General features: G+C 50.5%; 7 protein-coding genes across 7 annotated transcripts; 5 read left to right on the top strand and 2 right to left on the bottom strand.

Annotated features, from left to right (window-relative positions):
• Positions 1-476: 476 nt before the first annotated feature.
• Positions 477-872, top strand: AA0111_g9953 (hypothetical protein; the record flags this gene model as incomplete). Its single annotated transcript, XM_028656570.1, has 2 exons — positions 477-494; positions 555-872. 2 exons carry the CDS (start codon positions 477-479, stop codon positions 870-872), a joined length of 336 nt encoding a protein of 111 aa, XP_028502362.1.
• Positions 873-1,322: 450 nt separating this feature from the next.
• AA0111_g9952 (hypothetical protein) lies at positions 1,323-2,508 on the bottom strand (the record flags this gene model as incomplete). The annotated part of the gene is made up of 2 exons (XM_028656569.1): positions 1,323-2,275; positions 2,358-2,508. 2 exons carry the CDS (start codon positions 2,506-2,508, stop codon positions 1,323-1,325), a joined length of 1,104 nt encoding a protein of 367 aa, XP_028502363.1.
• Positions 2,509-3,416: 908 nt separating this feature from the next.
• AA0111_g9951 (hypothetical protein) lies at positions 3,417-3,761 on the top strand (the record flags this gene model as incomplete). The annotated part of the gene is made up of 1 exon (XM_028656568.1): positions 3,417-3,761. One exon carries the CDS (start codon positions 3,417-3,419, stop codon positions 3,759-3,761), a length of 345 nt encoding a protein of 114 aa, XP_028502364.1.
• Positions 3,762-5,867: 2,106 nt separating this feature from the next.
• Positions 5,868-7,688, top strand: AA0111_g9950 (hypothetical protein; the record flags this gene model as incomplete). The annotated part of the gene is made up of 1 exon (XM_028656567.1): positions 5,868-7,688. One exon carries the CDS (start codon positions 5,868-5,870, stop codon positions 7,686-7,688), a length of 1,821 nt encoding a protein of 606 aa, XP_028502421.1.
• A 1,179-nt stretch (positions 7,689-8,867) lies between these two features.
• AA0111_g9949 (hypothetical protein) lies at positions 8,868-9,221 on the bottom strand (the record flags this gene model as incomplete). Its single annotated transcript, XM_028656565.1, has 1 exon — positions 8,868-9,221. One exon carries the CDS (start codon positions 9,219-9,221, stop codon positions 8,868-8,870), a length of 354 nt encoding a protein of 117 aa, XP_028502407.1.
• Positions 9,222-10,665: 1,444 nt separating this feature from the next.
• Positions 10,666-11,022, top strand: AA0111_g9948 (hypothetical protein; the record flags this gene model as incomplete). The annotated part of the gene is made up of 1 exon (XM_028656564.1): positions 10,666-11,022. One exon carries the CDS (start codon positions 10,666-10,668, stop codon positions 11,020-11,022), a length of 357 nt encoding a protein of 118 aa, XP_028502352.1.
• A 2,084-nt stretch (positions 11,023-13,106) lies between these two features.
• Positions 13,107-14,048, top strand: AA0111_g9947 (hypothetical protein; the record flags this gene model as incomplete). Its single annotated transcript, XM_028656563.1, has 1 exon — positions 13,107-14,048. The coding sequence occupies one exon, from the start codon at positions 13,107-13,109 to the stop codon at positions 14,046-14,048; it is 942 nt and encodes a 313-aa protein (XP_028502374.1).
• Between the last annotated feature and the right edge of the window lie 1,377 nt (positions 14,049-15,425).

Here is a 15,425-nt window from a genome sequence, read left to right as displayed (position 1 = left end):
ACTATTCTTACCGGGTGAAGGACAATACGGGGGTGTAGTGAGATGGATTGATTGCGAATCGGCGATTCCATTACAGAGCTAGGTGTCGATAACCATGGTTCATGGCAGGCAACCATGGCCCCGAACCATAGCAGCGCGATCTTTTTTCACCACGGAGAGGATTGAGATAATCTAGAAGTATTAGACTGCTGTACCTCCTTTGGCCTTGGCATGAATCTCACCCCATTCGTTGCCTTGTTCACTGCTATATACCCAGTCGATTGTCCACCTTAGCACAATAAAGCGCTTTGAAGTGACAACGGTCATAGTTGGTCAGCAAATGCTAGTATGTCTCACCTAAGGAAACTCAGACAGCCGACGATACCAGCCAAGAGGATTCTTGCGTACAGTTTGTCAGTGGAAAGAAGGTAATCATCCTCCCCAACGACCTGCCCTCGAAAAAGCCCGAAGATGGATACATCTTAGTTAGTGACCCCATGGCTGCCGCTGTCGACGTGAGTGTACCCGATTATTAAGAATTGGAGCTTTTTGCGCTCTAGAACTAACATGCACAGAACTTGGGCGTCTCTGGCCTCCTCATCCATCACGCTAGTATCCTCGCAGTCGAAACTAAAGTAGACCTCCACACCGGCCCACAATGGGATGCGCTCGTTGAGGGCCTCGATACTCTACGCATCTGCTCTGAACTTTTCTCAAACGCCACTATCGATGATATGCCCAGAGTGTTCGGATATATCAAGTACAAACTATCGCCGCAACACCAGGTCACCCTTTTCGTCGTCCTTTCAGCCATCTTCAAGACGACTGACTGGATGCGCTTCGAGCGCCAGATTGTCGAGAAGGAGGGATTCGAGATTTCTGCTGTTGTATAGGTGTTCAAAATTGGTCCCAGGGGTCTGACACTGGGGCGGTCAAAAGGAAAGAAGGAGCTTGAAACACTCCTGGAGGCGGAGGAGGCGTGGATTGCTGCTAACCGCAACGCGATCGATTATGAAGAGAGCAATAAGACGCTACTGCAGCTCGCTGCTGGATTCGTGGAGTGGGGTACGAACGCGGCCGGGTTATTTAGCGCTAAGTAGCGTACAGGTCTGGTCATGATTTAATCGCTGGCAGCTTATGGGAGTTGAGACTTCCTTCTATGTTGATCGATTCGGTTGAGAATATCACCAGTGTCAAGTCCTTCTGCGTTGACGCCATTCTGCATCAACGTAATGTAGAGACCTCGAAAAGGATACGCAATGATGCTGAATGTGCTGGCTGATTCGTTGAGATTATTCGATGATGGTGGTTCTTTTTGAGTCATAGTGTACTTCTAGTATCACCTACTCCTTCACCTTAATAACAACCTTTCCAAAATGTCCTCCACTAAACAAATACTTCAGTGCTTGATCCGCCTCCTCAAATTGCCAAACACGATCGACGACTGGTCTAATCTTCTTCTCATCATAAAACTTGAGCATTCTTTCAAGCTCAGTCCTAGGGCCATTCATGATGCCCTTGAGGGTAACATTCCTCTTCAAGCACAACAGGTTTGTGTTGGTCCTGTCGCCGGCTTCATCTTGCTTACCGGAAAGGTAGCCGATGCAAGAGATCAAACCACCGAAGCGTACGCACTCAAACGATTTGCGTAGTGTCTGCGCGCCGCCAACTTCAATGATGATGTCAGCGCCCTCGTCGGAGGTGGCAGCAAGGACTGCGTTCTCCCAATCAGGGTTGTTGCGGTAGTTGATGGTCGTCTTCGCACCAAGTTTGGATGCGCGCTCAAGCTTCTCGTCGGAGGAGGAGGTGACGATGGCATCAGCACCTGCTGCGGACGCGATTTGAGCTGCAGAAATGCTCACACCGCCAGTACCCTGGCAGACGACTGATTCGCCCTTTCCAATGATCTCGCCATTTGGTCGCATGCAGTTCAAGCTCATCCAAGCGGTCACGGCTGCTATTGGTAAGCAAGCCGCTTCGTCATCGGAGAGATAGTCTGGAATTTTGACAACGCCATAGGTGGGGAAGACGCGGTACTGTGTCAGTACTCCTGGGGCTGGGCCTCCAAGGCCACTCGCAATGTCTGTAGCCTTGATTTGGCCGCTGAGATGTTTCGGCGCAAATGTGCTGATGACCCTGTCGCCTTCCTTGAGCTGGAAAGCTGGGTTCTTGTAAGGGTCTGAAGTGTTGTTGGAAACTGGACCAACAGCAACAACCACACCGCACATGTCACTGGCTGGAACAATCGCGGGAGGATGATCTACCGACTGGTGGTGGTTGTAGAGGCCCATAGCGACTGTCCACGTTCTTAGCGTTGTTCTTATGACCATCATAACCCTGCCGCTGGAGTTGGCACGATCGAATCACGGTGTACATACCTTCGGTATCCCTGTAGTTCAGACTAACAGAATGGACTTCAACCAGCACTTCATCCTCTCCAGGAGCCGGGCATTCCGCCTCGTCCATCCTGAGCTTATCGAGCCCGTCCTGGCCCGTGAGCCATTGCTTGATCTTTTGTGGAGGCGTCATCTTTCACGCTGAATGTCGAAGTAGAGTCAAGAGCTTTTGGGGCGCCAAATCTAAGGTCTACAGTTGATGTGGATGCCGTGCTTTTAATGTCCTTGGTCTTGCGCTGCGAAAACAGTCCAGAAATTTCGCTCAACCAATCTCGGCGGTCTTGGGAGAACGGTGGGGTAGGCATCTCGGGCAGCTACGTCCACTTATAAAGACTTTCGCTATGTAAGCTGCAAGCAATGCAGATGGTGGAGCTCAAGCAGCGGGCAGAAAATCGCCGAAAGGTGTGGGGATGGGCATTATTTCTATGTGTCGTTGCGATGACGATAGGGTGCTCACGGCTGGTCATTGAGGTGTTGGTGAGGGACGTCACTGCATTGGCCGTCTTCGCCCGATGAGCCGAGGTAGGGTGTTGTCGGAATCTGCGAGCCGATGGCAGCCTGCAACACCAAGACATCTCTCATGAGACTCACGATCGCGCGCAAGAAGCCATCAACAAGTTGTACTCATTTCGCGTCGCGCGCAGGGACCGCCTGCCAGGATCAAACTTGGATCTAGCCCTGACGATGCAACACCCCTGATGACGCCGACACCTAGGTACGATCGATCGACCCCGGAAAGCGGGAAGTTTCAGGGGTACTGTCTACAACAAGGGAATGACGATATTGGTGACCAGTAGATCTGGGAACAATATGTAATCGGAACGTCTTATTTTATTATTGTATTGAAACCGCGCACGGCCACGGGAAGCGAGTGGGATGTCGTCCCTGCCACGCGACATAGCGCGTGTGGGATGAGCAGAGAGCATGACGACATGTACTGTTGTGATATAAACGCGACGCGGTCCTTCAGAAATATGCGAACAACACATCAATAGCAACACATTCATTCATAGCAACGCATCGCATCACCTTCTCAACGACATGGAGCACCAACAACACTACTTTGCGGGCCAGGAAGCCTTCCCTCCTCCACTTCCCAACCACCTCTGCCCTAGTTACTCTCCCGCTCTCACCACGATGGAGCAATTCACTGCGGACCTCTTGCGCATGGACGAAGAACATCTCAAGCATCGCAAGCCATCTACACCTGGAATCCCATCTACACCTGAAGTCCCATCACCATCGAGAAAACCATCATCATCATCAGGAATCACATTTTTTCCCGAGGATGAACTACCCAGCGACTACACCCTATGGGGCACCATGAGGACCTGGTATCGACGACTCTCCCGACGAAGCAGCCGGGGTAGCGACGTCAGTCTTTGAAAACAAAACATGATATCGTCATGCAGGTACAAGCGTTCGCATAATCGTACGCACTAGTCGCTGTCATGGTCTTCGCTCAAGGCCGCCCATCAACCCCGTGCGCTATGACCACTACAATCTTGTTCCTGGATCGAACAACGTTGTACGGGCAGCATCAACGACACGGCGCAAGTTGATCAAGTCGCCGCCTAGGCAAGTGCCTACAAGGAAGCCGCGACGCAAAGACTGAGGCATAGGATGCACACCAAGATGTCGCCAATCTGGAACTTCTTGCCTCGACCCATACCCTTAGCCTCGCCATCAGCCGCCGCTAGTCGGCTGTTCCGCGATCTCGATAACGATCGCGCGGCTCGAGTGCAAGCACGCCACGTATGGAAGATCAATGACGTCGACATGTTCGTCTTCAGTTGTGATTGACAGATGCCCTTGAGCCTAGACTCGGGCATCTTTGGTTTTTATAGAATCGACGAAATGCGCATCGACCTGGATTTGACAGTTGCTGACCCAGGGAGTCGAGCACCTGGCCCATGTTTGGATAACCGTAATGCTATATTGAAAGCTCAGACTCTTTACAAAACCAACGGGTGGTTAGGAGTTAACAATGATATCCTTGTCGTACATCCACGACACTTAGCCATGCACTGAGCATGCATCGTGTAATAATGTCTAATAGTAATTCAACTGTCAACGAATGTACAGTTATATTTGATGTTCAAGGGCATCGAATATTTTGACACATGATCTCAAGTACTTTGCCATCGATACCTAACACGATGATTTGAAATGAATTACCATCGTTTGGTGTTATAGGGCGCAATACCTAGGAACCGTATTTCGTCTTCAAGCGGCGGTGGTGGGAGGTCGAGCTTCGATATTCGTGACGTATCGTGCAAGTGTTCAGGTGGCACCACGCGTAGGCGACTGAATGGTGGGCGAATTAGTGGAGCCCTTTCGGTACCACAATTACATACCAATGGCAGGACCAGAGCCGCACATGGTGGAACCGGTGAATACATGTAACCTTTACTTTGTGACATGCCTGACACGTGAAGCTCCAGTGCAGTGAAGGTCGCGACCGCAGGTAAATCATCGATAAGAACGCCAAGACGCTAGACCAGGCCCAAAAATCGACAAGCATCACGTCTTCACGCCTTTTACTCATCTTACATTGCTTAGATTCTCGGCCACACCTTTCCCTCACATAAATGATAGAACCTGATCTGATACCTGGAAGATATATGCAGAGAAAGCCGCCAAAATGTTTGGCATCTCGAAACTACTTGTTCCCTCTACTTTCTCCTGCTTCTCTGATGTTCATGCAATGTATAACGACAACTACTACAAACAGCGCCATCCCGAAGCTTCCTGAGTCTTGGAATCGAGTTTTGTGGTTCATACGTCGGTCTCAGGCCCCGTCGCAATGAATTTGGATGTCTGCTGCGTTCTAAGAGGCAGAAAATGAGAACGACGAGCCCCGCTTGCTGCAGTGCAAGCCGTTGCCCTGGGTAATGCTCCGGATCCCGACTGAAGAAACTCGCAACAAGAACTGAAGACTGCTTGTGTTGAAGCGGGTGCTCTCTAGTCACAGGAGATATGTGTCACCGTCACCTCGTTCAACGCGCAGCGGCGAGCGCTACCTTCACTGCATTGTCCTTGCAATTTTGCGCCTCTCGACAGATTGCGTGCCCATGACAAAGTCTCGGCTCTAGGGGACCTAAAGCGACATTACGGGTCGGACGCTGTTTGCCCGCCTTCCCTGCGCTACGCACACTGGACTCTGAGCTCTGGAGAGATGAATTTCGAACGTTCATCTAGATACAACGACAACACGCCAGATTGCCAGTTGTGTGCACGAAAACATGATTTTGATCTTGTCGTCTTTGTCTTATTGTAACATTGTTAGTTTGGCTTGCGCTTTACCGTCTTGCTCACTTTGAGAGCGGACGAAAGCCTTGCACAAAGGACACTGACTGACAACTTCAACTTCACACTGTGCAACCTATATGTCAAAGCGCCAGCTCCGCGCACCGAATGAGCCTTTCACCTCGGGTCTCAGGGTGGCCACGCGTTCTCGTACTTATTGCCCACGTCCTATCCCTTTAAAAAATGTCTCGAAAATTCCAACACACGTTGGCTCTCATTCAGGACGCACCTTCAACCACGGTACGCTCGACTACAGCAAAATCACTCGCAAAACACTTCGCCAAGAGCTCGACGCATAACCAAACGAGATCGCAACCCAGTCCGGTCGGTCCTCTCATAACCACTACTGAGACACCTGGTTTACGCCAATACACCGAAACGAGACTGTGCTTCTTCGATATGGCCAAACAACCCACTACAACGCCGGTGACCCCCGAGACACCGCCAAAACAGTTCGAGGCAACGGAAAGGTCTGAGGTAGCGGAGAATCCCGCCGATATCGAAGACGCGCCCATCACCACAAACAGCCAGTCCAGTGCCTCGGATACCCCCGCATCAGCTGGAAAAGAGGTCACATCGCCTACAGATGATGTCGAGGACACGTCGCTGGCACTTGAGGAGGTCGCCTCCTCCCCACAGAAAAAGAAAAACACAAAAGCCACCACGTCAAAGAAGTCGAGCGTAAAAGCTTCCACCCCAAAGAAGAAGGATGGAAAAGCTGTGGCCTCGAAAAAGAAGGGTATTAAAGCTTCTGACTCGAAGAAGGGCGACGGTGCAACCGTTCCCGAAGCAAAGGGGAGTAAGCCTCCTGTTGGCGATGGCTTTTTGACCTACAACCACTCTATTGTCATACCAGCCTTTAATCAGTTCTGGGGTGACAGGCCCATGACCGGTAGTGCTCGGCCCGCTCCTGATCAACCATCTGCTCGTGCGAGCAACGGACAGACTAATCCTCCCTTGTTCGAGAATCGTGGCTATCGATACAAGCGTGGTTCGCAAATGGTAAAACACCATTATACTATTGATCCGGCCAACATGGCGAGTCTTCCCATTGATCGTGACCAAGAAGAACTGCTTGCAGTTCGGCTCATCGATATGCGGCTGAACAGAAAAACCTCCGTGCCGAAGCGATCACCAGACGTCTACTGTTACGGAAAGAGACCCAGGGATTGGAACTCCAAGCAAAGCATCAAGGCTCTCAACGATCGTCGCTACCAGGCTATCGATCGTGAGACCATGGATGCACCTTGGACAGAGATTGAGCGAGAGTACCTGGCTCGACTGATCCGCGAAGACCCCGATGCATCCATTTTGGACCTCGCCGAGCGCCACAATGATCGCTTCATCGGTCAAGACTATAAGGAGAGCACCGGTTTTATGAAGGTGAAGGGAGGAAGCTTGTCTATCGGTCGAACAGTGGAGAGCGTTCGCCACCAGTACACAGCGTACAAGCCGTTTTACGATCGTGGCAGAGTACCAATTGTGAGATGGCGCGGCGACAAGTCGGCTGAGGGTATCGCTCTATCGAACCATATCGCGAGTAAATTTGGCAAACCTAGCAAGGCCGACCAACTAGCACATGACAAAGCACACGGTGGTGCCGGTGAGAGCGATGATGAGGATGATACATCCAAGAAGACGTCGAAGAACGTGGAAGGGTTGAATGATAACAATGAACAGTCAGACGCGTCTGATCTTCATCCCGGCGGCAAGCGCTATACTTCAGATCAGCTTGAAGAGGACGAGCGGCCTGCCAAGTACTCGAGAACCGGCGAGGCCAACCCCTTTGCCGGACAGGACAAGCTCGACGATGTCGAAGAAGAGCTTCTTGAGCTGGCCATACCTTACGACGACGATGGTGGTTCTCCATCTCTACAAGGAGACAGGGATACCAAGGAAGCTAAGGAGGCGGATAGGTACCATGATACGGAGACCCAGGTCGAATCCGGCCTTCGTGCTACTCGCGATATGGAGGTAGATGAGAACTACGACGACGACTTGTAGCCAAAAGTCTCGGTAGGAATCAACGCGCTCGAGCGCCGTCTCCCCAAATATCTCGAGACCCTTCAAACGAGGACTACTGGCATGGATTTTGTCCTCTCATTACGTCGTATCACTGTGGCATAGATCGCGCAGTGGACTCGGCAGTTTGTAACAGTGCGTATAGCAATGAAATGTTTCTGATCTTATATAAAGCTTGTTAGCATTCCAGTGGGAAGTGTTACATATCTTATACCTTTCGCTTGTCTTTGCCTTCGATCATTTGTGAGACGTATCTCCCCATGCGCTTGCGTTGTGCGACACAAACGCAAAGGCATCCGGAAGATGATGGCAAGTACAATCATGCTACTAGTGGCGCATCGTGTGGCATTAAGGAGAGCGTTCGTGTTTGAACATCTCGGCGGGATCGGGAAAGAATTACATCAGCTTAACAGTGTTACGGGCGGTGTGGTTTTCGTCATTAGTTCGTATGCGAGGAAAGCGAGTTCATATAAGACGTGATGTGGATGTGCGCATGAGGTATGTAGGTTGATGTGCTGTTAGAGGAATAAGCTAATGGGAGACAGTGCTGACCAAGGTCCCAAGCTAGGCTTTCCCTGCATGAATTGGTTCTTACCGTAGTCCCTCAGATTGCGACGTCACTTTGAGAACGCGAACCAGACAAGCTATGATTACAACCTCAACGACGGAAGAGAAGACTGGCAAAGGAACAGGTCAAGTCGGCAAGTATGGTAGTTCATTGGTGTCGCACGGTTAGGTGCGGGTATTGTGGACCGAACAATCAAGAGAGAGTGTATGTTGTATTAATTGTAGCATCCTAGCTCAACTTATATGAAGGTCATCACACAGCGTTATTAGTAACAAGGTTTACGACAGCACTTGACCTGCGACAATTGATCATCTACTCCAGCATCGGTACGCTCTGTTTAGGGTAGATCGCTCTTCGCCTGCGGTATCTTGCAACACGCTCTTCCTTCTCGTCGAAAGCCCACACGAGCTTTTCTCCGTCCCTTCTTTTTCGCCCGCCCATCATTTATATCACCCCAAACTCATTCTTCCCAAACAGCCAAGCTGGTCGAATCAGCAGCGACCATTGTTAGTCGTGTTAGGGTCCGCACTACGAACAGAGGCCGTTAGCAATCATTGTCGTTGCACAGCTAGCGATGTGTGTATAGCTACTTACTAGAAATACCAGTCAGCATTAGTGTGCTCGCCGCCACGGTAGCAGCGATCGAGCAGGCCGCTCAGTTCCTTAGCGCAGTCGCCGTTGTTTAGGCTTAATGCGCCTTGGCCCTTCCAGCCCACACCAAGATCCACCCTAATACCACTGCTCCGGCAATTGGCGCAAGCTGACTTGTAACCGCCATTGTTGAAATAGCCACCGAGAACACCGTTGTTACACAGGTCTCTGATAGCATTTTTGAAGTCATTCAGGCAGGCATCGGTGGCCCATGCCTGGCCGCCGGAATAACAGCCTTCGGCCATGGCGCCGGTGACTGCTGAAGTCAAGATAACGAGGGAGGTAGAAAACTTCATGTTGAGAACCGGGGTGGAGAAAGAGTTAGGTTTAAGGGCTCTGGTGTTGATGACTTAAGGCTTGAAAGGAGTAAAGAAGGATGAGATCGGGGAGGCGAGCGACTTCTTTTATGCTTCTCACGATTAACTGTTGCTAGGACGTGCCCTCCTTGCCATACCTCAATTCAGGCTGATCGCATATCGAGACTGTGGAGTAATCCTGTTCGGTAATGCACCTACGCAGTAAATGGGAGGTGAAAGAAGTGTTAAACGCCTGACTTCCAAACGACCAGTGTGAAAGAGACTAGTCGTCGACAGAGAGACACAGCGATAATTGGAAGAGCAAGTCGGGCGTAGGAAACTCTAGTACGGAATGGTGTGGTTGTGCCGTGAGATACAACTTTCCTGTGTGCAAAGCGTATAGCGTGCAAGTTACTAGTAAGCTAGTAACGGATATTTGGATAGAAACGTATGACTGAGAACTCAAGTAGATGCAGGGCGTAAAATCCTTCCGTACGTCAAAGTGTAGGATCAAATCAAGCTCCGCCCTGCGGGACTCCTTCCCGATCAAGGGCGAAGTTCAGGTTAATAATTCTAGGTCGTATCAGTGACCAAGCCCTAAGAGATGATGGCGAACAATTGGAACCCTGCCCTTGCAGACCCTAGAAGAGAGATATTTCTAGGAGCAATAGCCTTATATTAAAGCGGTCTCTTAAAGAACCGAATTTGAAAGACGTTGGACGCCTAGAAAGTCGTGATGTTCGAGGCTGCAAATACGAGAGACCTGCTTTATCTGGAAAGGATTGACCCCACAAGAAGCGGAGAGCAAGGATGTCAACAACCAAGCGAGTCTTACCGGTATAGGATGTATCTCCACGAGACGGACCTGCAGATCTTACAACAATCTATGGTCGGGTCATATATTCTACCGACCGACCCAGGCAGCGTCCAGCTTTGCACAGCGAGTCCAGTTCTTCTTGGTATACGCGCGCGCGGCCCTCCAAGAAAGACGGAGATGGTCGTACGATGTTGAAAAGCTTGGTATACCAAGCAATTGTGGAGGAGGACGACGCACGGAGCTGGGCGCCTTATTTGAATCAAACGCAACCAGCTGGAGGCGAGTAAAGTAACGGACAAAGTTTTTCCGACTCTGTGCGCGAAAGTACCATAGCCGAGTAGCTTTAGTCGAGTAGGTCCAGCCTGTGTTGTCGGCGGGATAATGTTTTCAATCGACGCGAATGAACAGCGACCGGACCAGACTACAAAGAACTTATGTGGCTGGCGGACGACTAACACTAGAAGCTGGCGTCGTAATGTTAACGTTTTGCTTCGCCGAGCGGAAATCGTGAACCTTGGTTCAACATGCCGCTTTCACTAAATGACTCACTGAAGGCTTCGCGCACACAAAAATCATACCCACTCCTTTGACACCGTAACAAAATTTCGAGACCGGCGACAGTTCGCCATGACGAAACGCAAACCGACGCAGTACAACGCCGAGAGCGCGAACGATGCTGAAATTCAGCGGCTCACTGATGAGATTACCATCCTGAATGCTCAACTCGCGGCCAAGTCAATCCACGACCAGTGGTGCCCACACTACAAGAAAGCGACCACATCCCCCACCACAGGCCAGCCTATCGGGCCAGAGTCTGGTCCGCCACGACTGCAGCCCTACTCAAACCCTCCCAAAGGATGGGTATCTATGGTACTCATCGACTCTCCGTTACGTAAGCCAAGAGAAAAGAAACACAAAGCAAAACAGGAGATGGTGAGAAACTTCGCCGGGACTGAGTTACCACGGGCAACATGCCCTAAATAAAAGGAATGGAACGAAGATAACTTTCGGGCAGCAATCCAGCACTGGGACTTTGATTGATTCAGGAAGAATAGGAATACACCCGAAGCCATCGACGAAGCAGAAGCTGCACTGTACGATTTGAACAGTGGTTCATACGATGGTTGGGAGAAAAGGGAGAGAGAGCGTCGTGTGGCAGGGGCAGTATTTGGCGGAATGATGAGGATGATGATGGAATATAGGTATTTCAGGTTTGGCCATCCTGATCAGTTTAGAAGTCCACCTGGTACCCCCGGGACGATAACGCTTTACCTCAACCGGAGCTCGCAGGAACTTCCGGCGTGGTTTCTGTCGCACGGATTCAAGATCGAGGATGACACCGTTTTTATTGAGGGAAGTGAGGAGGAACTGGAGAAGCATCGAAAGCGTTGTTCGCGGGGTTAAGGTTATGTTGGAGCGCATAAGAAGGATGACATCTTCTTTGGTGTTGAGATGAGAAACAAAGGGCATACAGCTGAGAGCGCGGTGATATGGCTTAAGAATGAGATGTACCGAATGTTGGCACATACGATAAAAAGCGCAGGGGTACAACAGACTGCGAGGATGTGGAGCTCTGGCCGGCTAGTCACCACGATCCGTAGTGGCATTGGATGGATGTCTTTTGTCCGAATAAGGAGCTGGAGGATCGCCCGAATGTCTGCTTCTCGCTCACATTCGTCTAGCGCGTCGATCACAACAACACGCGCTAAGACCTAGGAGCCAGCCTGCTTTACTCCCAAGAGTGGCTGCAGGATCAGCTTCTCAAACTGGTCCTTCAGAGCCTTGTCCGCAATTTTCGAGTCTTCGTTAAGCGCCTTCCTTATCCCAGGTACCACGCCTGGCTTATGCGTCACTAGGTCATGGCGATAGTAGTAAAGAACCGCAAGGCGTTGCCGCACTCACCCTCGCCTTTCTTAAAGAAGAAGCTTGCCCCTAGCTGGTCGCGATTAGCAAACGACTGAGCGACCGTCCGCGCAATAGTAGATTTTTCTGTGCCAGCCATGCCGCTCAGCCAGAATATAGGTTTGCTATCCTTGTTCTGCGCCTATGTTGTGATGTCGTCTAGCAGCTTAGTACGTGTGTTCGGAAGGCATCGTGCGTTGTGCTCTTCGTCGCGAGAGTTTTAGCATGCGCCTTGGGCAATGGGTAGTCTGGCCAGGCCTAGCTTTCGATGAAGACTGTGGGCATCTAGAGTTACCAGGTCTAGCTTCTGGTCAACGTCAAGCATTAAATGCCTAGGAGCTGGTTAGTTTCTTTTACTTGCGCATAACAGCTCCGTGTGCAGAAGCTTACGTCTGCTCAACCTGGAGCGCCAAACTAAAGGTCTGCTTATACCCTTGTAAGTTTGAAACGATCTTGTCCACCTGCTTGCTAGTGAACGGCCATTGTAGAGCTTGCACGCCAAACCGGCTCATAGTCTTGCGAGTCTTCCCTGGATCCAATTTTACCTTCATGTCTTTGAGCTCCTGAAGACATTGGCTTAACGAGTCGAACAGGCGATAAGTAGTGGAGAACCGTGCTTTATGCGGTCCCTCTAATAGCTTCTTAATGTCTTTTTGGATACGCTCGATATCGCCAACTTTTCTCTGCACGCGCTCGATATCGTCTTTCGCGTCCTTGACGGCCTTGGAGTACTGGAAGCACAGCGAGCCGATCTTGGGTGTCCCAGCACTCAGGGAGGGACGTTACGCCATGATATCTTACAACAGTGGCGTCATCTCAGCTCTTACTTTTGCTCGGATCCATGGTGTTGCACGATCTGCACCATCTCTTAGTGCTTGCCCCACCCTACTAACGGCGTGTGGCAATAGTATTGTAATGATCTGATTGGCTGTTCTCCGCAACAGTCCCTCGCGTAAGGGTTTGATGTTCGGGCGAAACACGGACGCGTGGTGCGGAGTGCGGTTAGTCATAGAGCGGTACGGCTTGCAAGTAGTGCCACCACGGAGTTGATGACACTCCGCAGGGGTGTACAAAAGTTGAGTATGGTCTTCAATAGGCTTAGATCTTCAAAATACTCTGAACTTCATCTTCTAAACCAATTATTTACTGTGTTACCTAGTTAAATCATGGCTGCTTCTTTTCTCGTTGTCGGTGCCACAGGCAATACCGGTCGCAGCGTCGTTGAGACCCTGTCGAACCACCTCAAATCCAGCAAGACCTTTTCCAACTATCGCATCCTCGCTGTGACCCGTTCTGCAAACAGCTCGTCAGCAAAATCACTCGCCAAATTTCCTCACGTCGAGATTGTCGAATACACTTGGACGGAGATTACTACGGAGTGGCTGCGCGAACACAACGTTGCTAGAGCCTTCATAGCATCACACAACGAGCCACCACATTTCGCCGACGAGTCAACATTCCACATCGCAGCCCTTGGTGCTGGCGTCAAATACGTTGTGCGCATCTCCACGACAGCCGCAAACGTTACCCCAGACTGCAAGGCTTACTACCCGCGTGCGCACTGGGCGATTGAGGCCATGCTCGATTCACCAGCTTTTGAAAGCATGCACTGGTCTTCTTTGCAGCCAAATGTATTCTCGCAACTCTACCTTGGCACTGCTGCTGAGCTCATCAAGACTGTCCGCAACGGCGGCAAGCAACATACACTACGTCTGATTGCAGACGCTGATAGCCCGGTCGGTATCATCGATCCCTCAGAGGTTGGCCCCTTTGCTGCACATATCTTGCTCCAAGACGACACTTCTGCGCACAACAAGCGCAGATACGTTCTCAATGGCCCTGAAGACATCACGGGAAGCCAGATCGTGGCGATGGTTGAGAAGCATATTGGCGCCAAGGTTGAGGATGTCTCGTTCAAAGATGTCGGGTTCGTAGACGATATGGCTGCTGCGTCTAGCTACTCCAAGAACGTGATTCTTACTATCAAGCATGCTCCAGACACGGCGTGGCAGGGTAAGGCGAAGGCGGAGACGACAAGCAAGGAAGTGCTGGAGATTGCTGCGCCGAAGAAAACACCCACTGAGGTGATGGAGGAGCTTTTACAGTAGTAGAGTCATGTCTCAAAGCAAATAGATAGTAGTTCTAAGATAGCATCGCCTTGTAGAGATTCAATGCCAACATGGCACCACTCGAAATTCTGTTTGACCCGTCGCCACATGATCCAAATGTCGAAAACAAGCTGGCACACTGGCAGTCAACAGATGATCCTGACCAGCCTTGGACCCCAGCAAGCATATGAGTATACATAATGCAAAGTAAACCATGAGCTAAACACGGACCTTGTATATCCTTCGGTAAGAGACTTGTAGATGGAGAGACCATCTATGACCGCAAAATAAGAGCATGAGGCCCTGATACCGAGTCCATGCGCGCAGCAACACAGAGAGGTTGTGGTACCTGAGCGATGGATGAAGACTGTTATAGTTGTAAGGTATAGCATGAAGACGTGGCCAGAGGTGGATATCTAAAACGGTACGAACGAGAGGGTCTTCTTGATACGAAATATTTTGTGGGTGGTGACAACGATTCGCTCGTGCGTTTGTCGCCGTATGCGGCTCGCCGCCTCGGACACTAATCCTTGTCAGTTGAATCATTCTGCAACAGGACGGAATCTCGAGTGGTCGTCTTGACGCGTACTTTGAAGAGTACAAGAGGCAAGTAGTGGGCGAGGCAGAGCCCTACACACCCGTACCGAGGAGACCACAAATATTCAGGACTGAGACATAATGAAGTGAAGTGAGCCGCTAGTCACCTAGTCCATGATGGCCTCTAGCAAAAGGACCAGCTTTTTGGCCGATAGGCGATGAAGGTGGTATTGTTCCTGGTTTTCTGTGACAGAAGGTATCTCGTATATGTACTCATGGCATAGGCGTAAGGGATTGGTAGGCCAAAGAGCCGAGAAGATGCGCGTTGCTGCTGATGGGTTTCTGTGTCCGACATCGGTAATGGTACTGGCAGTGAGATGTGTGTACAAGGTATGAGTAGCGACTAGGGCGTTGGGAAACTCTTCGAAGGAAGCATTAGACCTTCTCTTCAGTCTTGCCCGGAAGGAGGAGGCGATAGTCAGTCTCCAGACCTTGTGATGATGGGTATCGACTGTCCAACGAAGCCGTGTCGTTACCGTTCCACCAGTCAAGAGCTTGAGCCAAAGCCCGAAGAAATCTCCAAACCGTGATAAAGTTGGCCTGACGCACGAATCTGGATAGAACTACATGGCCCAGTAAGAGAACCCACAGGTTTTTTGTGTTGAAGAAGACATTGGAGTTGAAGATCGCAAACATGAAGTGTAGATCCGTTGTAACATGTTTTACAAGCGAGTGACGCGTACAAGCGAGTGACGCACCCCACCAACTTTGCGCACCTCTACACGCGTATATCTCAACCACCTTACAAGATAATATATAGATATTAATAGAGCAGATTAA

The sequence above is a fragment of the Alternaria arborescens genome (genome assembly GCF_004154835.1).
Source record: "Alternaria arborescens strain FERA 675 chromosome Unknown contig_31, whole genome shotgun sequence".
Lineage (NCBI taxonomy): Eukaryota > Fungi > Ascomycota > Dothideomycetes > Pleosporales > Pleosporaceae > Alternaria > Alternaria arborescens.
This window is presented reverse-complemented; position numbering and strand designations above follow the sequence as displayed.